Below are 23,217 nucleotides of genomic sequence, written 5' to 3' on the forward strand. Positions count from 1 at the left end.
AGAAGAAGTAAATTTTGGACTGTTTTTTGAGAAGAATAAAAATAAAACAATAATTGCCTGTGGATGACAAAAGTCTTCCATGGTTATAGATATAATTGACAAGGAAATCTGGTTATTTCTGTGGCACATGATAATTTAATGTAATAATCATATTTATTACTGATAATATATGCCAAGACAGATCAGAATTTTAGGATTCTCATGCAGTGTTGGCACATATTAATAACATGTTTATACAAATATAACCCAAAGAAAGTTAAACACCATTTCATATTTGACAATACTTCTTGTATGATTTTAACATACCAAATAAGGGCTAATATGCCTCTCTTGGACTTGCAGGAGCCCTAATATTCAAAGAGTTAATTTCAAGTCAAAAAGACTGAATTTAGAATTTGAAATTTTATTTTGGAAAGTTTTTAAAATATCAGATTTAAAACACTTGATATCACAAAACAGGATCACAGATCACTGTAAAATAAGTCAATAATTTAGCCAAAGTGGTTATTTAAAGATTTCAAAATGCAAAAATCTTTACTCTTTCAGAGAGAGGAGACATTTCTCAAGTAATCATAAGACTTAATAAGATAGCATGAGGTGAACAAAATCTGTCTCCCCTCCCCTTTTTGTAGGTTATTCAAAAGGTAAACAGAAATCTCTTGCTGTCTCTTATTAATACTTCATGGAAATCTTGTTCAAAAAGAGAAAACTAAATTTTACCATTGTATTAGTGTTTTATCAATGCTAAAGGTAATTTTAATAAAACCTTATAAACAAATTTATCTAACATTAATCAGTTTGACCACAAGGTAAGATTTCCATAAACCCTTTATAATCTTTTACCAGTTTTTCTATTTCCTTTTTTCTTAGCTTTCTATATTCATTCAGTTTTATCCATCTTTTTTATTCCTTCAATTTAAAACAATCCTTAAAAACCTCTAAACTAGACAAAATTACTTTCCCTTCAAGAAAAATCACATTCTCATTCCTTCTTACTACCTTTTTTCTTTTTTTAACCAAAAACACATCCTACTTTCTTTACACACTTTGCATATAGAATTGTTTCTCTTATATCTAGTAGTTTTAGTCACATACATTAATTATAGCGTTAATTCTTAATAACCCTTATTTTAGTGATAATCTTAGGGAGTAAGCAATTTTAATTATATTGTGAATACAGAGCCCACAACAAAGGACAATGCCTGGAGCTAGGTCTCATCATGACCTAAAAGGCTCAAATCTAAAGTCATGGTAAGCAAGTTATCAAAAGTACTAGAGAAACAACAGTTTATGATCTTAAAACATCCAGCAGAGGTAGTATCTAACCAATAGACCTAGGCCAGGGGTGGGGAACCTGTAATTTGTTCTGTAAAATTTGGATTCAGACAAAAGGCCACCCCTAAGGATCTAGAAGGCCACATGTGCCCTTAAGGCTGCAGGTTCCCCACCCCTGACCTAGGCAAGAATGTTTACGTTAAATTCTTAAGATGTTTTATTTTTACCAACAATTTAACCACTTCGGTAAGCGTCGACTGTAGTTGATAGCCACAGATGAACATGCATAGTCGAGCATCGACTTTAGTGTTAATAATAAAACTTGACTTTCTAATTTTTCATTTATGAAAATAAAATTGTGAACATTTAAAAATCATGTAATAAAAACATATATGTATATGTTACCTATTCTGATTTACATTACAAGTAAAGCTGCCTGTAAAGTAAAACAAGCTTTCAGTGCTTTAAAGCTTTCCTCATCACATGAGAGCAAAATGGATTCATCGTCAATGCACAGCACAAACTATTGTGCGGACTGTGAGTGCCGGCTGTGGGCAAGGTTTCTCCGCCAGTGAGCGCCATACCGAAGTGGTTAAAAGGTCTTTGTTTATCAGCAATTACTAAAATCACGTGAACTTGAAAAGCATTTACTTAATTTGTGAGTATTCATTTATTTTTACATTAATTTGGTACCATAGACAATACGTTAGCAAACATATATATAGACATATACATATATGTAGACACAACATATAACATACACATGTACACACAAAGACTTTAGAGTTTTGATTTTAGAATTTTAGTCATAAGACCAGTAAAACTTACTAATTTAAAAGGACAGTTGGATTCAAACTATGCCTTTATAAATGGAAAAGGTTAAAGTTTATCTGGAAAAGCCCTTACCAAGTTTTAGCAAAATGAGGTAGCAATTTGCAGAGAGAGAGAGAGAAAGAGAGTGCATGTGTGTGCACATGCCCATTTAAGCCGTTTCAAGGAGTTTGGTTGTGCTAGAGGAAGATAAAAAATACATGTCAAAGTAACACAAAATCATAGTAATCATAGTAATTTACCATAGGATTTTATTAGGAGGCCAATTTCATTTAGATAGGTAGCTTTTAATTAAGTCTGTTTTCCTACTGGACCATTGAGCTCAGGGCGGAGCCTATGAAGGAACAGGGCCAACAAAGTATTTGCAGTTTTTAGGGTCTAATAATTTAAGTACATGAACAGCAGGCAGAGCATTTAGACATTTAAAAACCAAGGATTTCACTGAAATCTTAGTCCCCCAAAAGAGGGAAATGCCATGGGAACTGGGCCGTGCCAACAATTTCACAGTATACTTCACTACAAGGACATTTTCCTAGATGTTTAAATCTTAGCCTTTCTTATCTAACACACAAAGAAATGGATAACCCTCTGTAATAATAACCATTTACTGTAAACGACTGTAGCCAGCCACCTCTAAGATTGTAGAGCTCTCCCGTGACATGCCAGCTGTTATGCACACCAGGGTCAAGTCCTCTTTGTAGGAATTTCCAGTGCCTTCAAAATCCAAAGAGATCAGGTAATGCAGTACAAGGGAGAGCAGAGGTTTAGATTTGAGAGCAACTTGCTTATGACTCTAGAAATTGCACAAGGAAAGCAAATGACCTCAAAAGGCGGTGAATGATGCCTTTTTCTGAGTTTCCCAAAGGTTTTGAGTCATTAGTATTCCTCTCTAGATCTTTTCATGTGGTACTACAATGGCAGAGTGGAAGAAAGAGTAGGGTGGAATGAAGTAAATGGGAGAGCAATTCTTTAAAAACCAAACAGAGGGACCAAGCCTATAATTTAAAAAATTTTAGTTCACTGAAAAAAGATTTTTAAAACGGATACAAAAGAGAAAAAGCAAAAAAGGTATTTATCTATCTACCTATATCTTGAATATCAGTTGTTAATTAAAATGACTTTTAACCATAGAGCTCTTTTGAAAAAAATCCTTCTAGATTCTTATTATAGATTCTTATTATAGCTGGAATAAATAGCAGATATTTCTGGTTTTTGAATTTTTTTTTATTTTGGCATATTATGGGGGTACAAATTTTAAGGTTTCAATAAATGCCCTTTCCCTCCCTCCTCCCACAAGTCTGAGTTTCCAGCATGATCATCCCCCAGACCATCTCACTCATTACGTATGTATATACCTGCCCCCCCTCCCACCTGCCCCATACCCTATTATGGTTTTTGAATTTTTTAACCAAAGGTAACCTCTTAAGTGAAAATAACAAGCCTTAACCAAGATTCTGACTTAACCAAGGATGCAAAGAGGTGAATGGGTACTCCAGAAAGTCAAAAGTCATACAAATATCAAATCAATAGGGTCCGTTTACTGGGAATACCCCATCCAATAGCCTTTTCAGAAAAGAAGCAATCCCAAAGATCCCCCTACACTCCCAGAAGTAGCCTAAGATAGTAAAAGATTCTTATTCCCACAGATAGTTAAAGATGGCATCTGCTTTTGGTGACTCACAAATTTGGGGGGGGGATGCCTGTCACAGACCCTGGGTAGGCCCTTCCTGGGATTAGACTTTCCCAGCACTAACCAGGCAACAAGGGTTGAGACGACAAAAGCCACCTATAAATGAGACATTAAGACAAACCTTCCCAAGAGCTTGGCACGTTTGGAACAAATATGAGGATCCCAGCCATTTTCAGCCTGGCCACCAGACATGACCCAAAATCATGCCCCTAGGTGGAAGAGACCAAGAGAAAGTGCTCCCACATAGTCACAAGCCAAACTTTCAAGGAAATAAAACAAGACAAGAAGGAACTTTATCTGGTATTCCTCTTTATGAACAACACAGAAAGACGAGGACAAAGGAAAAGACTATTTCTGGGAGAAAAGGGATCAAACAATTTGTATACTTATACCGCAGAGTACCAAATAGTACCACTAAAATTGCTACAACCTAAGACTAGTCACACACAAATCTTTTTCACCAATTAATCAAAATTTTGCAGAGGAGACTGATTTTTACCATCAGCTCAACCAGATTACAGAGAGAGAGAGAGCAAGAGAGAGAGAGAAAGAAAGAGAGAAGGGCCAGGAATCTCGCTGATAAGAAATTCTTACCCTTTGGCCAGCAGATCAGGTTTTGGATTCTCTTAACTGAAGCTTCCAGAAAAGTGGAGTTTTAATCACTCGGCTTGCTGTGCCAAACTGCTTCCAGAAAAGTGGAGTTTTAATCACTCGGCTTGCTGTGCCAAACAGGATTAAAAAATCCCTGACAAAAGGCACATTGATTAATAGGAGAAAAGACATACACATTTATTTAATGCATATACATGGGAGCTTTCAGAATGAAGACCTAACCTCCCAGTGAGGCGTAGAAGCTTTTATACCATCTTGAGGTTACAGAAAGAATGGGGGCTTGGATCGTGGCAAAACAGGTTATGGGAGGGGGGAGAAGAGACATTCTGTTGAGGAGTAATAAATGATTACCAGGGAGTATGAATGGATGGGGAACAAAGATTAACTGGTAAATAATTCTCTTTGGTATTTGAATGAATCTGAGAGAGACATTATCTTGTAAGAGGGTCTATTCTGGTGAGGTTATATTTTTGATCTTTTTTTCTGCAGTAGATAATGAGATAACAGGGAGGGGAAGGAAAAAATTGTTCTCCTTGGTGGGTCTGGACTTCAGGCAGATAAAGGAACTTCAGAGAAGACTTTATCCTGTGCTTTGATGGGAGGGGCAGGACACCAGAAGGACCCTGGGGCTTCTTCAGTCCAGCATGGGGTATTGGTTTCTGAGCCCCAATGTGGGATTTTGAGTTTTAAAAGTGTAATCTCACAATGGGACAATTTTGGGGCAATTAGATAGTCCATGTGAACAGGAATTCATTAGCTTCTGATGACGTAAGATTGCTATATTAATAGATACCAGAATATTCAACTTCTATAGGTTGTGAAATGAAATATTCAATGAAATTTCAAAAATTCAAATGAAATTTCACTCAGTTGTGAAATGAAATATCACTGCTGGCCACATATGCTATCAAGGATTATGTGAAACCAAATATTGGCCCATGGGTCAGATTTTTATTTTATTGAAACTCTCTGAAAACTGAATTTATGCCTTTGACAGGTCCAATTGCTATTTCGTTAGGACTTTCATCCTTAAAATATAGATGTGCTAAGGGAAATTCTCACTGTCTTTCATGTCCATGAGGAAGGGCCAGTAAAGCCAGAAGTCATCAGGCTGAGGTTTTTCTTTCATCTCTTCCTTGCATCCACAGATATCCACTAGTCTGTGGTTCCAAAGTACTTGGGTTGGTTGAGAGTTTTTTTTGTTTGTTTGCTTTGTTTCATTCTCCCTCCCCCAGCATTTGCTCAACAACCACCTACCTCTCCTTCAGAGCTCCGATTTCTTGACACTGGGGCTGAGCGTTTTTGTGTTCAATCCTTTATAGAGTTCTGGTTCAGGAGTGATAATTCGATTTGATTTGTCCATTTCCCTCGGCAACTGTTCTTAGCAAGACCCTACCTTCTTTTTATCCTTCTGTTTCTTAATGATTGAGGAGGCGGGAAGAGAAGGCAGGAATGTTGAAACATCTTTATAGATTGAAAAAGCTCCTAGCTGTTAACTAAGAGCAAAAGCCACCTCCATGGGGTACTCAAAAGCAGGTTTCTATTTATGCAGAGCTTTCTTCTGAAATATGCCTGTGATGGTTAATTCTAAGGGATTTTCAGAGCTGTTCTATTCCCATGCTAGAGGGCCTTCTCCTTATTGAAACTGACATAGATCTATACTTTATCACATTTGTGGTGGTGCTAAAAGTTTCCCCTTTAGCTTCTTTATTCTTTCTGCTAAAATATTCCCTTGATCATTCTGATTTGATTATAGGAGTCATCTGTTCCCTCTTCCTTCCTTAGCCTTCACTGAATCCAGAATGGTTTGGTAAGAACCAAGGTCATTTTAGTCTTTTCTCTCTTAGGAGAAATAAGTATATACTCTGCTTATAACTACCCCTTTATGGTGCTAGTGTACCTTTATCTTTTTTTTTTTTTTTTCTTTTTAGCATTTTCCTCAGCATAAAAGCATTCCTTTAAGATCCTTTCCTGAATTTCTGTATTCTGTTTCTTAATTATTGACAATTAAAGCAGTTGAGAGACCTTTCAGAGTAATTATATCCTATAATATTTTTGCTACCTTGAATATAATTCCCAAATACATTTTCTGTGAAATAGTCATATGTCCAAATGCTATAAAATTTGTGGTTTCATTTTAGGATGCATTAGAGGTATTTTGAAGAGGTAAATAATTGTGGTTGTCTTATTCAGTTGAAAATGGAATGACCATTCATTTAGAGATATTTCTCTACTCTCTCCTGAAATTACTAAAAAATATAGTAGAGATAATTTTTCTCCCTGTGTGAAAACACAGGAAAGGAGCAACAACCTTTAGAAATTTGCCTGATCTAAAGGAGACCACAGAGTACTGAAATTCAGTCTCATGGGGGTGCGAAGCCACAAAGCAACTCCATTTGCCCAGAGAAAGTCTCAGAAAAGCTCAATAATTAAATTTATAGGATACTCCTGAAACTAGGAGAAGAGGAGGCATCGAAAATACAAGCATTGGTTGAAAGTCTATTTAAGACGTAGTTAGGGCTCCAGATCTTCTCCTTTATCCCCTACAGCAGGACAACTGTGCCTCCTTTACCCTGGCATAAAACTGAAAGTAAGAGTTGGAGGGGGATGGATCTGCAGGATCTGGACTAAGATACCATGCATAGCTCGGTATGGTACTATACAGAAAACATGGGATTGTGAAGATGGTTGCAATAACTCTCATAATCCCTGTATGCATGTCCCTTTGCAGTGTGACTTTGCCTCTCCTGCCATCAGGAGGTAAAGGATATTTTCCCACTTCATGAATCTGGACCAGCTTATTGACTTATTTTGACTAAAAAAATTTGGCAGAAATGATGTGTAAGTTCTGGAGTCTAAGCCTCAGGGAGCCTTAGATTCTACTCTTGCCCTACTGGAACTGTGGGGTTATCATGTGAGGAAACCAGGCTAGTGTCTTTGAGGATGAGAGACCATATAGGGAAAGAGGTCCAGCTAACAAGCCAGCACCAACCACAGACTTGTTGTTGAGGCCATTATGGACCATCTGGCTGTAGTCAAGTGACCAGGTAATTGTAGTAACATGAATAACCCTGGGTGAGAACAGGAGAATACCTGTCCAGCTGAACCAGTCCAATGTGCCATCCTATTGAAAGCAGTTGTTGTTTTAAGCCTTTAAATTTTGGAGTGGTTTGTTTCCCAGAAATCGAGAATGCATACAACGATTAAGTGAGCATTTGTGCCTTGAATTATGAGAACCATGGCCCTCTCCCAATACTCAGCTCCAGGTTTACCCCTTCCAGGTAGGAGATTGGAAAAATTTCCTTAGGGGAATATTATGAGCTATAGTGGGTTGAGTAGTGGCCCCAAAAGATATGTCCTCAGGGGTCTTTGCAGATGTAATTAAGGATATTGACCATCCTGGATTTAGGATAGGCCCTAAATCCAAGGATGAGTGTTCTTATTAAGAGATAGAAAAGAAGAAATAAACATACAGAACAAGGCCATGGGAAGAAAGAGGCAGGGACTATAGTATGAAGCTTCAAGCCAAGGAATGCTAAGGACTGTCAGCAACCACAGAAGCTAGGAGAGAGGTGTGGAACAGATTCTCCCTTGGAGTCTCCAGGGAAAACCAAATCTGGTGACACCTTGATTTTGGACTTCTGGCCTCTAGAACTACTGGAATAAGTTTTTGTTGTTTTAAGCTACCAAGTTTATGGTATTTTGTTATAGAAGCTGTAGAAAATTAACACGCCAATCAAGGGGCAGGAGGAATTATAAAGATATTTATATTAGAAATCTTATAATAAAATAGTCCAGCCAGATATTTTTACATTGAAGCCCACTTGTCAGTAAGCTCTCCTCACGGATACAGACTATTGAATCAATTTATTACAGATTTGATTTTTAAATAGACAGTTTTAAAACTTGGTTTCAAATAGCCAAGGCTTACTATACATTTGGGGAAATCCTTTACTCTAAATAATAGAGTCTAAGGTGAACAAATAGAAATAAGAAATTTAGAGGAAGTAGAGGCAATGCAGGGAGAAGGAAACTTTTTAAACTGTCATTAATGACATCAGGATAATAAGAAAAAAACTGTAGCCATAAAGCAAGAGCAGGTGCTATGAGAAAAAAGATTGAGAGGAAAAAAGAAGCTCTTGGAAATTAAAAATATGAGACTAGAGAAATAAACTCAATAAAAGATGTAGAAGATAAAATTGAAAAGTAGAACAAATAAAAAAGAAATAGGAAATAGAAAAACCCATAAGAAAAAATAGAAGGGAATAAACTATCAAATGAATAATACAAAAAAGTTAGCTCAGGATATTGGTAGTGCCAAACGAGGGCCAAGCACAGAGAGTGTAAATGATCTACATAGAGGCAAATCATACTGCAATTTCACAATGCCAGGGATAAAGTGAAACCCTGAAACCTCGTGGAAAGAGAAAATGAAACTAAACCAAACAAATTAACAAACAGAAACAGGTCCTGTGAAAAGGACTGGAATCAAGAATCAGAATGACATCAGACTTCTCAACAGCAACTCTGGAAACCCAAGAACATGGGATCTATGATTTCCAGCCTAGAATTTTCTGCTTTACTATACTGTCAGGCAAATGTGTGTATGGAATAAAACAAACACACAAGGACACACACAAAAATACATGCAAAAAATAAATAATTTACTTCCTTAGTGCTCTTTCACAAGAGTAACAGAATAAACTCAGGACAAAAGCTGTAGAACTCAAGCATCCTGAAAGAAGGAAGACCTTTATACAGAGAAAAACTGGAATTTATGGATTATCTATTGCCTTTGGTTATGTGGGAAAAACCCTGGGAGACCATTAGCATCATTGGGAAGAATTTGTGATAGGTATATTAAAAATTAACCAAATGGATGAGCATTGCAGCAATTATAAATCAGAATAATGTTCTGTAAGAAAAGAAACACAATCATAATGTAAAACAGACTCAGCAGTGTTCAACATTTGCATAGTTGGGATAATTTAAACACCAGATATTTAATAAAAATTGTGGTATAACTATTCTGGGAAGACGCTTTGGGGCAGACCCCAAAGAGCTTCTCGTTATATTAACTGAACATCTAACATAGTAAGAAATCAAAAGATAATTTTAAAGTGTATAAAACAGAAAATAGCAGAGTAAACATAATAAGTAGAATTATAAAAACTATTTTCAAAAGAAATATCAGCACTGTTGCCTTTGGGAAATGATTCTAGGTATAAGAGGGGGACTTCTTTTAGCTATATACATCTTAGTTTTGGCTTATTTAATTATGGATATGTTACTTTGATTAAAAAAATTAAAAAGAATTAGCATTATTAGAATTTTTTACAAAGTATATTTTAATTTTGTGTTTGCTGTGTTTTGGGAATCATAGCTGTGAGAAACAGCTATGTTTATTCCTTCTGACTTTGTTATAAAATTTGCACTCACTGGTAAAGTTGTACTAGCAACCTTATAGGAAGTCTTGGAGATAAAAAAGTAGTGTCAGAATATGGGTATTTTATAGATCCATGACTGGTTTCTGCCACTACTACATCTCAAATGGATTGTCCTTTAGTGTGAGGACCAGTGAATCTTTTCTCTTCTGGATCAGGTTAAAGAACTAGAGTAAACAAGGAAATGAGAACGGAGTCTAATCTTGAATAATGAACAAAGTAAAAATGTAATAGTTGATTTGAAAATTGCAAGAGTTCCAAAAGTTAAGAAAAGACTCAGGATTTTCAGCTATATGGAAAAACCAATCAGTTTTAAAAGTAAGCATTTCAATTGTTCAGTAGAAATAAAGAAAAACACCCAGAGAATAGGTATAACATAAAAGAAAATGTAAAGTCAAGAAGGTCCGAATTTGAACCCTGGTTCTAACTCTTATGGTGCTGTGACTTTGGTGGTGATATTAAACCTTTGTCAACATCAGTTATTTCATCTGTAAGATGTGAATAAAAATACTAAGTTTACAAGACTGTTGTGAGAACTATTTAGGATTATGTGTGTAAAAGCTCTTACTGCACAGCATTGACAGCGTCACATAAATGTAAAGTGTCATTATTCAAATAAATAAAATTTTATCTTAAGTTGTTTTTTTTTTTGTTTTTTTTTTTTTAGCACCAGTTGCCTAGTATGGAAAAAACAATCCTCTGTGTTGAAGATAGCAAGTGGCTCAGATATTTGATAGCAAAACAAATCTTCAAGTGAACTCTATGGGAAGTAGGGTTAGAATAGGGAGAAATTGTTTCTGTTTCACCCTATTAGCTATGTTAAATAGGAAGAAAAATAGGATAAAAAAGAACAATAAAGAGCATTAACCTATGATGAACACAATCAACTTATTGTGTTATTGTATTAAGTGAGGTCTGAAAAGTTCAATTATGTAAAATGCAGAATTTTGCTAGTGGGAGGTTGATTAAATGTGAACAGGGATGGGAGAAGGTTGGGAGCCCACTGCCTTGTCATTTCAATTCTCATTACTATGAAGTTCTGCTGTCTTTCATTGAGTTAATCCTAAATATTTGAATTTTAGTAGGAAGTGGATTATTTCTTTTCCATTAATTCATATATGGTGCACAAAACTTTGTGAGCTTTGTGGAATGCTTGCTAATATTTTGGCTAATTCAATGAATATTTGTCAAATATAATGTTTTTGTTATCACATTTTGCCTTGTATATTTTACTAGTAACATATTCCTTGCTCTCCTGGAATTAGCTGCATGCCAGTTTGATAGTTTGTTTTTTTTTTTTATTTGTTTCTTTGTTTTTAGATCTCATGGGCCCTGTAGTCTACCTGAGTCCCAGTTTAAGGCCCCTACATCTCTGAACAAATGCCCTTATAAACCTAATAACTGCAAAGTGAACTTAGTCTTTGCATGGCACATAAAATGATTATCAATTTGATTCTTTTTACTTTGTGAGAAATTATTTATCTTTTAGACTGCATGTGCTAAATCTCTCTAGCTCACAGCAGACAAATTAATGAGCTGCTCAAAGCCTGCTTGGGTTAATAGAGTTCCTTGGAGGTATTGTGGTTTTATTTATTTATGGTATTTTCAGGTGGTGTCTGGTGATATGGGCCTCTGAATAGAATAAGGATTATAAAATGTGCTGAAAGGATGCAATGGCCATTATGCAAATAGTTTGGGAAGAAAGTGCTCTTTTAAACTGGCAAAAAGCAGCCATATAACAGAGCTTTCCCCACTCCATTTAAATAGATTGTTTAGAAAAATTAGATTTCACTAAAACATAAGTATTGAACCTAAGAGATAATGGAATCTTTGAGAAACTATAATTGAAGTATGAAATATTGGCTCACAAGATTAGCTACCTCTATCATTATTCATTAGTATTTTAAAATGACAGTGTTAGAGTGTGGGGCTAAATGGATTTTTGATCAAAATGTCACATTCTATATGCTGCTATTTAATTAAAGAAATTACTCCTGAAGAGTTTACTTTTCCCAGTGATACTAAGCATGTAAAGTTCATGCAGCAACCTTGAGACTAACTCAACAATAATAGCATATACTGTTTTTTCAGTGCTACAGAATGTTCTTACAAATATTAATTCATTTAATTCTCATCACTCACCTATCAGGTAGCCACAGAGATGATAAATGACTTATTCAAAATGATGTCATTAATGATATGAGCCAGCTGATTTGAATACAAGCAATCTTGCTCCATAGTTCTCTGTTATGCTAGCTGTTCACCTGGCTTTTTATTATTATTTTTCTCCTGCTAACCTTTGTATTCCTGAAGCACCATGCTAGACTGCTCGGGTGGTTCACTGGAGGAGGTTCTATGGGTATACACACACACACACACACACACACAGAGGTAGATAGATTTACCTAGATATATTCTGTTTTGGAAGGAAATCGTTTTCTTTCTACATATGTTTGTGATTAGCAGACTTTAGTGTTTGTGTAGGAAACATTAATTTTTGCAGATAGCTACTATCTTATAATAAGTAAGTGGATTTTGGGCAATGGATTTGCATATATTATTGATTTGACTTTATTGCTTTATGGAGAACATTTGTCTAACAGTTGAAGGGCTGTTTTCACTGCTCAAATCTGAAGGATACACAGGAAGATTGAAATCATGATCATTCTCTAAGGATAAAGTAGCTGTGACACTAGCAACCCCAAACACTGCTCATTTAAGCACCTTGTACCATATCAAGAATGCTTTAAAAATCGCTACATGTCTTTTTAGGGTGGAGGAATATATCTCCTGAAATTGCAGATACTCTACTAACGTTCTGTTTTGCTTAGATGAATAATGTGACAACAGACTATTGTCTTGACATCATAAAGAAGTTTGAAGTTTCAGAAGAAAATAAGGTGAAAAATGTTCTCGGCATAGAAGGTAAAATAATCAATGTTCTTAATTTCCCATTTCTTGATTCAGTCTATTATGTTATTCCAGCAAGATTTTCAGGAAAAGAAATCAGATATCCCATGGAATTACAGATAATTAAAATAAAACCCCTAACATACACATATTTTCTTACAAGGCAAAGGCCATGATGTTGCTATTTCTCTTATTTTTGCAGTGCCCTTGAGCATTTTCCACTTCAAGCAAGTCTACTTGATATCACTATGTGTATGTAATAGATGCAAAGAAATATTTGGACTTTCTCAAATGGCTAAGTTTTGGAAATAGCATCCTCCTGCTAATTTCATGTAGGGAAATTTGCTCCTAAAATAAGTAATCTATGAAACTAGTGGTATAAATATAGCTACATGTATGTATATGTACTTAAAATATATAGGAAAATAAATTACAGGCCACCACCCAAGAGGAAGATCTCCCAGGCAGAACAGAGGATCTTAATGAAAGATCACTGGGGAACCCAACTGCCCCCTTAGGGCATGCAAGGCCATAGTTCATCTTACCATTTTTGATAGCCTTCCATTTTTCACTGCTTTCAGGATCAATGTAGAGAAGGGGGTTTTAATACCATGTATTTACTCCCTATGGTAGAGGGTAATGAAAACGAAGAGGAATAATTTAAAATCTTGTATCATTAAAAACCATTTTAAAAACAACCAGAGATGATAAAGTAACTTGGGCCTTATTTGTACTAAGAAATGAATCTTTTCCTTGTTAGGGCCCCAAAAGAGGGAATTAAGCATGATTTCTAAGTTATGGACATAAAGATTGGCAGGAAAAAATTCTTAAGCCTCAGAGGATATTTACAGATATAGTTTTACCAAATGATTTTCAAAGACTTGGAACCATTTACCCTAATAATTATTCTGCTTAGGTACTTGTGAGTCATTCATGTATTTATTCATATAATAATGAGGGCCTCTTCGACCCAGCCATTATGTTTTCAAAGATTGTAGAAAAACTGATAAGATTTTCTACATAATCTTTAAGCAGTATTTCAAAGTAATAAAATGTGCTAGCCATTAGCAGCATTTTTCCAAACCAATTTTGTTCTCATATGATTACACCTAGAATTTAGGCAGTGCTTAACTCTTAATATGCTACCTTAATGTGATCTTGACTGTACTGTTTTCAGAGCAACTTAATTACTTATCAATTCCTGGTTGATCAGAGCACCTCTTAGTATAAATATGACTTTAACAGAGCATTGGTCACCCATAAGGTCAGGCTGCATAAACATAGCTTGAGTTTAGTAATTACTAAATGGGAGCCCCCTCTGACACCCAATCAAAATTCTTAAAAAGTCAATTTATTTTTCCCTAGGTTATATTTCAAAGGCTATTCCCCAAAGTTATATTTCAGCTTTTTGACACTTGTCTATTTGACCTCGAGCAAATCCCTCATTGCCCCAGTGTTCCCCACAAGGCTGTGCCGAGAGTAAATAAGATAATGACTATGAACATTCTTTGATCTCTTTTGTCCCTGTCATTACGTTCTTATGCTTTGAAAGCTGTAGTTATGTCACTCTCTTTTTTTTCCAAAGGCTTCACAAACTTCATGCGTAGTCCTGCTTGTGACATATTTAACCCATTGCATCATGAAGTGTACCAAGATATGGATCAGCCACTCTGCAACTACTACATTGCTTCCTCCCACAATACATACCTGACCGGGGACCAGCTCCTTTCTCAGTCTAAAGTGGATATGTATGCACGAGTGCTGCAAGAGGGCTGCCGCTGTGTGGAAGGTAAGTGCACTTTGTCTGAGCTCCAGTGTGTGTTGGTGAATGTGTCCTTTAATCAGTCATTCAAGTCTAGTATAAATAATAGAGAATAAAAAATAATGAAATTTCTCTATTATAAATAATAGAGAAATAAAAAATGCTTTCATATTAATGAGAACTATTTTCCTGCTCATTATAAAGTCATTCTTAACTCGTAATGTTCTCTGGCTCCTCATTGTTTTACTGGCCAGTTGGGAGGGAGAGAGATGTGTACTAGCACTTGGGAAGCATAACTTCAGTTGCTAAAAATTGTGATGAAAATTAAAGTCTTCCTAGAAAAATACTTTTAATTAAACAATGCAAAAATAGTTCAGGAGAGCTATTTTTTTTTCAGGATTCTTCGTGATCTATCAATTAGCTAAGATTTATTAAATTTCTAGTGGATTCCAGGTGGTGAAGATACAGATGTAAGTAAGACATGGTTTCTGTATTTAAGGAGCTAACAGTCTAGCAGGAGGTATGGACATTTAAAAAAAATTGTATAAGCTGGGCATGGTGGCCTGCTCCTATAGTCTCAGCTATTCAGGAGGCTGAGGTGGGAGGATCACTTGAACCCAGGAGTTTGAGGTAGCAGTGAGCTACAATTGTACCTGCGAATAGCTGTTGTGTTCCAGCCTGGGCAACATGCAAGATCCTGTCTCTAAAATAAATAAATAGATGGTACAATGTGAGAATTCTACCAGTTGAATGATATACATGGAATGAAAGTGGTGGCATGGAGAATAAAATGTGAGGTAAAATGTGAAGAAAAATCAGGTAGGCTGGGAAGGTAGCCTGGGTCAGTCGTCGTAAAGGGTCTGGAGTGCTGTGGTGAGGAATTTCAACTTCAGTTTTTGTTCATGAGGGATCAGAGAAAATTTTTTGTATATATAGTTATATATATATATAGTTATAGTATATAGATATATATACTATATGTAACATTTAGTATATATATCTATATATAGAATATAATATATGTCTATATATAGATATACATAGTATATAGTATGTAGATATATATAATTTTAGTATATATAGTGATATATTTAGTATATACAGTATATATAGTGATATAATTAGGCTTACAGTTTAGAAGATCATTTAGGCAACAGTATGGGAAAATAATTAAAACAAATTTTAGGAGTATGTGTTTGTGGAGAGAGAAGGGACATGAAACTGGAGCCAAGAGGACGGCGGGAATGCTATCACAGTGATTCCAAGGAAGGATTATAACAGCTTGAACTAAGTGGGAAAGAGAAATGATTATAACAATACAGTATTAAAGAGGTAAACTTAATAAGACCTGGTAAGAGAAGCCAAGGATAAAAAAAATGAGGGGAGAGCTGGAGTGGGTGAGGGTGCCACCACATGCCGTAGGGAATATGAGAGGAAGAGCATGAATGAGTTCACTTTTCCATCTGCTGAGTTCATAGTGACTCTGTAACATTTAAGTGGGTATCTTATCTGTCATATGAATAACTTAATGGAAGGGTCCAGGTGAGATAAAGATTCCAAAATGCTGAGCTTTGTATGTGGTGGTTACAATCATGAAAGTGTACAAGATCACTTACAGAGAGATGTGGAAAAGAGGAGATCTGAGGGCATGAATGATCTAGCATTTGGAAGAACAGGGGGAACCAGCAAGGACAACTAAGAAAAAGTGGTCACTTGGATCTAAGGTATGAAAGTATCAGAACGGAATGGCAGAAAATGTCACATGGAAAAGTAAAATGAAGACAGCTGGGAGGTGGTTGGTGGCCTTTGCTGTGTGGTTTAGTGGCATGTTAGTGGGCAGGTGAGAGTAAACTGCTGTGGGTTGGTGACTGGGCATTTTCCTGAACCAGAAGACTTAATGATACAGAGTTAGGGGTGGTTTTGAGACTTGGAAGGGGAGGAAATGACGCAGGTTTGTTTTTAGATGCAATGAAGGGGACAGGAGAATTTGAACTTATGCCTGAGAATCCTTTTTTTCTCAGGAAAGTAGCAGCGAGCATCATCCACTAAGTGTAGAGTGAGTGGAGGTTAGCTAGGGGGCTTAAGACAACAAACTTTTGAAGAAGTCGTCAGAGAATGGGAAAGGACTTGACAAAATGAGGAAGACCCAGCTAATTTCAAAAAACCTTCTTTAGTGATACAAAATCTGGATACTTAGACTCCCCCTAATCCTACCCCAGTTTTACACATATGCTTAGATATTAGAGTAGTGAAGATGTAATATGGAATTGATCCAAGGCTCTGAATTTCTAGGTCATATAAAATGTCTTCAAGGTGCTGGCGAGAGCTCTTGTAAATAACTGTCAGGGGGCCACGGGTCTAAGAAAGGAAGTAAAGTGAATAAGGGTCTGCAAAATGAGATTAAGAGACTAGAAGACTTAAAGAAATAGAAAAATGCAGAAAGTTGTCATCACACTTACGAAAAATAAGAACAGAGAGTTGTCATTGCAATGAGACGTAGTTACAGGTAGTGACAATATCCAGAGTATGTCATGGGTGAGCATGATTGAGATAGAGTGACATAGGAATTATTGGCATTGAGGAGGTCAATACTAAGGGATCCAGTAGATTGCCACAGGGACTTTTAACTCACAAAGAATGCAGACGGGTAGATTGGAGATTAAAACTATAAACTAGAACTCAAGTACCAAAAGAATGCTACAGAAAAGGTACTTGGAAGATGCCAGAAAGGTATAGCTGGATAGAGTGGGCTTCAAAAGAGGAGGCACTTTTTTTTTATGAATGTAGAAGAACAGTTCTTCAAAAGTAGCAATAAAGGCCTAGAGAATGCCTTCTGGTTCTGTGATTTACACAAAAGAGCCTCTGTGGAGAAAGGAAGTAGCATCCTCCCAGGTAAGCTGGTGATTAACCAAGATAAAGAGGTTGAGGGAGAATTCCAAAAGGAGTCTGAAGAGGAAATGGGATTTATAATGCAGTGGAGATGCCATGAAGCACAGAGGGATTGCTTTTTGGTGGGGGTGTGCTGTGAGTCAGCGGTGAGGTAACTGGTTGTCCCAGGGGTTGCAGAGAGTGTAGGCAAATGAATGAAGCAGCAGGATTATGAGATAAGATTGGTTAACTGGGCCGGGCGCGGTGGCTCACGCCTGTAATCCTAGCTCTCTGGGAGGCCGAGGCGGGCGGATTGCTCGAGGTCGGGAGTTCAAAACCAGCCTGAGCAAGAGCGAGACCCCGTCTCTACTATAAATAGAAAGAAACTAATTGGCCAACTAATATATATAGAAAAAATTAGCCGGGCATGGTGGCGCATGCCTGTAGTCCCAGCTACTTGGGAGGCTGAGACAGAAGGATTGCTTGAGCCCAGGAGTCTGAGGTTGCTGTGAGCTAGGCTGACGCCACGGCACTCACTCTAGCCTAGGCACTGAAAGGGCCTTTCTTTGTCCGATAGTTTATGGCTTGAATTTTCTGCTGCAAAGTGTCAGTGATGTTATTAAGGTAAATCAACACATTTAAAAAATGGACAGGCATTAAACACTGGCTGCATATAGATACATTAGGACCACTATAAAATGGGTGCTCTGGAGATTTCTGTTTTAAGGGAGTGTTTCTGCAGTAGTTGCAAAGAATACATATCAACAATAGTGACTAACAATTGAGTAGCTTAAGCAGCTGAATAATGAAGATGGTTATAAAATATTAACATGAAGAAAAACCTTTCAAGGAATAAAAGGTCTTGACATGACGTTCTGCTCTCAGTCATTATTCAGCCCTTTGTTGACTCAGTACTTAATAAGTTTTGCATGTATGACATGCACAGAGATTCCCTGGGCACACAGCCTGTTGGATTTACACTGATGGCTGCTTATCATTTTAAATGGTGACATTTCCATGGAGATCAAGTTTGAAAAATGACCTTTAGTAACCTAATGAAGTGATAGTCAACTCTATACAATGTTTCAATTTTGTTCCTTCTGTCTTTTCTGCTATATTTCTTTTGCCTTTTAGGTCCTTCAGATACCTAGGCTTCTCTTTTTCTGTTTAGCTGTCCAAAACCAATGTCCTTCCCAAGCCTAACCATATTCCTATGATCAGCTCCTTATACTGAATAAAAACTTGTAATCCTCTAGCTTTATCTGGTGTATTAAGAAGGAAAGTTATCTGATTTAAAATAATTTATGATAAGGCACAAATGATTTTTAGTTGTAACTTTTTCAGTAGTCTTTTAATTCTAAAATGGGAGCTTTTGGAAATTACGTACAGTAGATGACATTGAATATGGGCCTTCTCTTATATCTTTCTCCTTCTTGTTTGCCAATCACCAATGTAAAGGAAAGAAGCTACTTGGCACTCCATGTCTAAAAGGCTGCCCGCTCCAGATATGCAAACAAAGAGAGAGTATGCACAGCTATGATGTAATTTTAAAGAACATGCAATCTACTATGTGCTCCCAAGTATCTCCCTGATCAGCTTGTATCAGTAAATTCCTCCCCTAGTATTTGGCTTAAAGGTCTTGCTATTAGAATAATCTGTAACTGAACAGTGAAAGTCAAGCCACTATTTCTAGAAAGTTCTTTTTGAGAAGAAGAATTATATTTATCTAGAAGACTTGGTTGTCTTTGTATTTGACCTATGTCCTATTGGAAATTGTGGTTGTCACTTTAGATTTCAATGTGCTATAGGAAGGAAAAGAGGAACTACTATAATTTCAGCCCCTTTTGTGTGCTAAGTACTGGCTAAGTGTTTTCCATACATTCTCATTTAAGTTTTTACACCACCACCAAGGGAGATGGAATCATCTCTTAAGAGAAAACTTCAACTCAAGTGGGTAAATGGCTTAAATTCCCTTTGCTAGGAAACTTAGAAGTTTGTATTTGAACCCAACTTGGTCTGACTCTCCAACTCCACTGTTCTCCAGGAAGCCTGTGTCCTTTTAGAGGAGCAAGCACTGAATGAAATGACGGCCCTAAGAGGGATTGAATGGGGGCTATGAGATCCTATAAGGATAGCTGGAGGAAGTGAAGAGCACAACAGAGAGCAGAAGTTGGCTTTAAAAGGAAGAATATGCTTCATTCATTGATTAAGCTTACCACCTAAATTTGATGACATGATCTTTTGTGGTCTCCTAACAATTTCTATGAGCCCTATGGTTTGAAGATCTAGGTTTACATTTAAATCTTGGGCATGGAGACACCAACGCAAGTACAGTAATCCCCTTTTATCCACAGTTTTACTTTCCATGGTTTCAGTTATTCACGGTCAGCCACAGTCTGAAAATATTAAATGGAAATTTCCATAAATAAATAACTCATAAGTTTTAAATTGTGCACCATTCTGAGTAGTGTGATGAAATTTTGTGTTATCCTGCTCTCTCCTTTCTTCATTGCGAGATGGGAGAGTACAGTACAATAAAATATTTTAAGAAAGAAAAAGAGACCACATTTATATAACATATTGTGGTATATTATTGTATAAATGTTCTATTTTACTACTGTTAGTCTCTTACTGTGCCTAATTTATAAATTAAACTTTATTATAGGCATGTATACATATATAAAAACATGGTATATATAAGGTTTGGTATTCTCTGAAATTTCAGGCATTCACTATCGATCTCAGAACATTTCTCCTGTATATAACGGGGAGGGGGACTACTATATACACAGTGGTACTTTATATCTACCTTGGGTCCAGATGAAGTTGTTTTTATTCTTAAACAGCTGTGGTTAGAATTTAAAGAACCTGATTTATAGAATATAGCAAGTTACGGATTGAAAATTGCAGGTCCCACAGCTGTCTGAGGCAGCTTTGGCTGAGTATACCATTTACGAGATGGAGACTAATGATTCTGGACAGTTTATTCATGCTGTTGTGACCTGAAGAATCTCTCCACTTTCAAGCTTGTATTTTAATAATGCGATGTTTTTCCATCTCCATTAGTTTCGCTGCAGTAATGTCCTCAGTCAGGATATATATAATGTCTTGGGGAAGACTAATAAGCCATTTTGGGGGAGGTGGGCTTGTCAGCAAATCAAATTGATAACATTTTTTTTACATGTCCTTTCATTCACTTGATTTTCAGCCCGAGTTGCTTAATAAATATGGATGTTCTATCCAGTGGATTTTCATTCTCATTATGGAACTGATGTTGCATTGCTGTTGTAATCGGTTTACAACTTTTCCCGTTATCTCTGGGAGTGCTATCAGGGTGGAACGTCTTTAAGTTCCATTACGGAAAGCTGTCGTGTTAGCTGCTTGGCCTTCAGAATGATCAACTCTTTGTTGCAGTTGCTTTGCTTTCTGGGGTCTCTAATGTATGACCTGATTGGAAAATGGGCCCTGGCTATTTTGTGCACAGGGCAGTTGGATAGAGGATTTCTACCTTGCCAACATTCCTATTATGGCACTAGCCTTTACAGAAAACTTCACTGCCATTCAAACCTGGCCACTAATGCCACATGTTAAGATGTCACCATTTGGGATGTTTTTATCTTCATTTCACAGACAAGTGATGAAATCAGAAATAAAAAGTGAGCATTAGGAGAACCTATGATCCTCAACTATGGATCTTCTGCTCATGTTGTAAATATTAGCAAAAGAGTGCCTTCTTTCGTGACTGATGTAGGTTGAAGAGCTATTTTTATATGGACATGATAAGCAACTCAAGCATGGTATTGCCTTGTCTACTTTGCATTCTTTTGGAAAAGATAGTTCATTTATGAGGAATCTTGTAATGCCCTTTTTCCTTCAAGATGAGACTGTAAATCAGGGTAAAAAGTGTTGAAATTTTATATTATTTAAAGCATCTGTTCATTTTTTCCATTCTTATATCCAGAGACAAATTAAAGAATGTTAAGTACATGGAAAAATATATATGAAGCTTCTCTTCTGAGAAGATGTTGTGGATACATTGGGCCTCGTTGGCAGACCCAAAGGCATAGTACGACACTGTAGGATAGTATCCCCAGTTTGGTTTACTTAATGGTGTTTTATTCTTAAATGTTGTTTCCCATATTCCTGTGGTATTAACCTTAAGTGTTTTTTTCTCCATTTATTTTTTTCAATTTTTTCCCCCTGGAGATATTTGAACAGCCCGTGTTTAATGGTTTAAAACAGATAATTGTATTAGTCAGGGTTTTCCAGAGAAACAGACCAGTAAGATATATGGAGAAAGTTTGAGATTGGTTGGTTGATTTTTTTTGTTTGTTTTTTTTAAAAATTGGCTCCCATGATTGTGGGTGTTGGCAAGTCTGAAATCCGTAGAGCAGGCCAGCAGGCTGGAGACTCAGGTTAGACTTAATGTTACAGTCTGGAGTAAAAATTTCAGAGGGGCGACAGGCTGGAACTCAAGCAGGGTTTCTATGGTGCAGTGTTGAGAATTTCTCCTTCTATAAGAAACCTCAATCTTTGCTCGTCAGGCCCTCAATGGATTGGGTGAGGTCTGCCCACATTATGGAGAGTAATCTGCTTTACTCGAAGTCTACTGATTTAAATGTTAATCATATGTTAAAAAATATCTTGACAGCAGCATATAGAATGGCATTTGACCAAACAACTGAGTATCAATAGCCTAGCCAGGCTGACATGAAAAATTAACCATTATAATTACATTATGATTATGGTAAGCACTTTGAAAGCTTCAGAGGAATATGGAACTATATTACCTCTTGGGGTAATACACAAAACACATATCTAGAGAAGGAGCTACTAAAATAGAGAACAGCTGTGGTCCTGAACTATGTGGTCCTAGTGAAAGGCAGAGTTTCAATTGGCATCCCATTAGCCAAATTCAGCCTGCAGAATTGTTTATATTTGTCCCATATTGTATTTTAAAAAATGAATTAGTTGCCAATATTTAAAAATAGGGGAAATTCATAGCAATAAAATCTAGACTTTTTACTTTTCTCAGAAGATCTGGCAACCAGGGTTCTTATACCTACTTAGCAATGATTAACACTGAGAGGCAGTTATCTCATTTAGACACACATTTCCTGTTGGGCTGCTGCCCTGATTTATGTTAACTGCTGGGCTCTTGTTGGTATTTGAGATTATGACCCCCTGCCACAAAGAAAAAAGAGATCATGTGGGCTGGCAAGGTTCTATGGAGGATTCTAGCTTAGCCTTGATTGGGATTTAGACAAGCAAAGTGAAAAGGGAATATTTCAGTTGACCTTCAAAGAAAGAAGCAAAGAGGCATGGAAGTGGGATTGTATGTGAGGAAAGTTGCATAACTGCAGGAAGTCTGTGAGTTTGGGTATAGGAGAAAATGAGGTTGACTTGTCAGACAGAAGCTAGGATATTAACTAAGGCAACACTGTATTTTTAACAATTAAATCTCAAATTCTCTGTGCCCTAAAACAATTGACATTTATATGTTGTTCATGTGAAGTCCAAAGTAGGTGTTCCTAATGAGTGAATCTTTTAAGCAGTGATTCAGAGGTCCAGGCTCTTTCCATCCGTGGCTGTGCCATGATCTGTAAAGTCATAGCAGAAGAGGAAAGAGAATGAATGACTACGTAAGGCAGATTTCCACTGAGCAGACCCAGAAGTGGTGCGTGTTCTTTCTGCCCACACTGCATTGGCCACACCCTACTGCAGGGGAAGGCTGGGCATGGGGTCCAGCTGTGTTCCTACGTGAAAGAACAAACAGTCGCTGGCACAAGAGATAGTGGCATTGCAGTTAAGCAGGCAGGAGCTGC

General features: G+C 36.8%; 1 protein-coding gene across 2 annotated transcripts in view; it reads left to right on the forward strand.

Annotated features, from left to right (window-relative positions):
* PLCH1 (phospholipase C eta 1) overlaps positions 1–23,217 on the forward strand; it is a 219,490-nt gene that overhangs the window by 138,523 nt on the left and 57,750 nt on the right. For both annotated transcript variants that reach the window (XM_012774363.3, XM_076004480.1), the window contains 2 exons: positions 12,684–12,777; positions 14,348–14,551. In XM_012774363.3, coding sequence (XP_012629817.1) covers positions 12,684–12,777; positions 14,348–14,551 — 298 coding nt within the window. The remainder of the gene's footprint in view (positions 1–12,683; positions 12,778–14,347; positions 14,552–23,217) is intronic.

Source organism: Microcebus murinus, chromosome 1 (genome assembly GCF_040939455.1).
Source record: "Microcebus murinus isolate Inina chromosome 1, M.murinus_Inina_mat1.0, whole genome shotgun sequence".
Lineage (NCBI taxonomy): Eukaryota > Metazoa > Chordata > Mammalia > Primates > Cheirogaleidae > Microcebus > Microcebus murinus.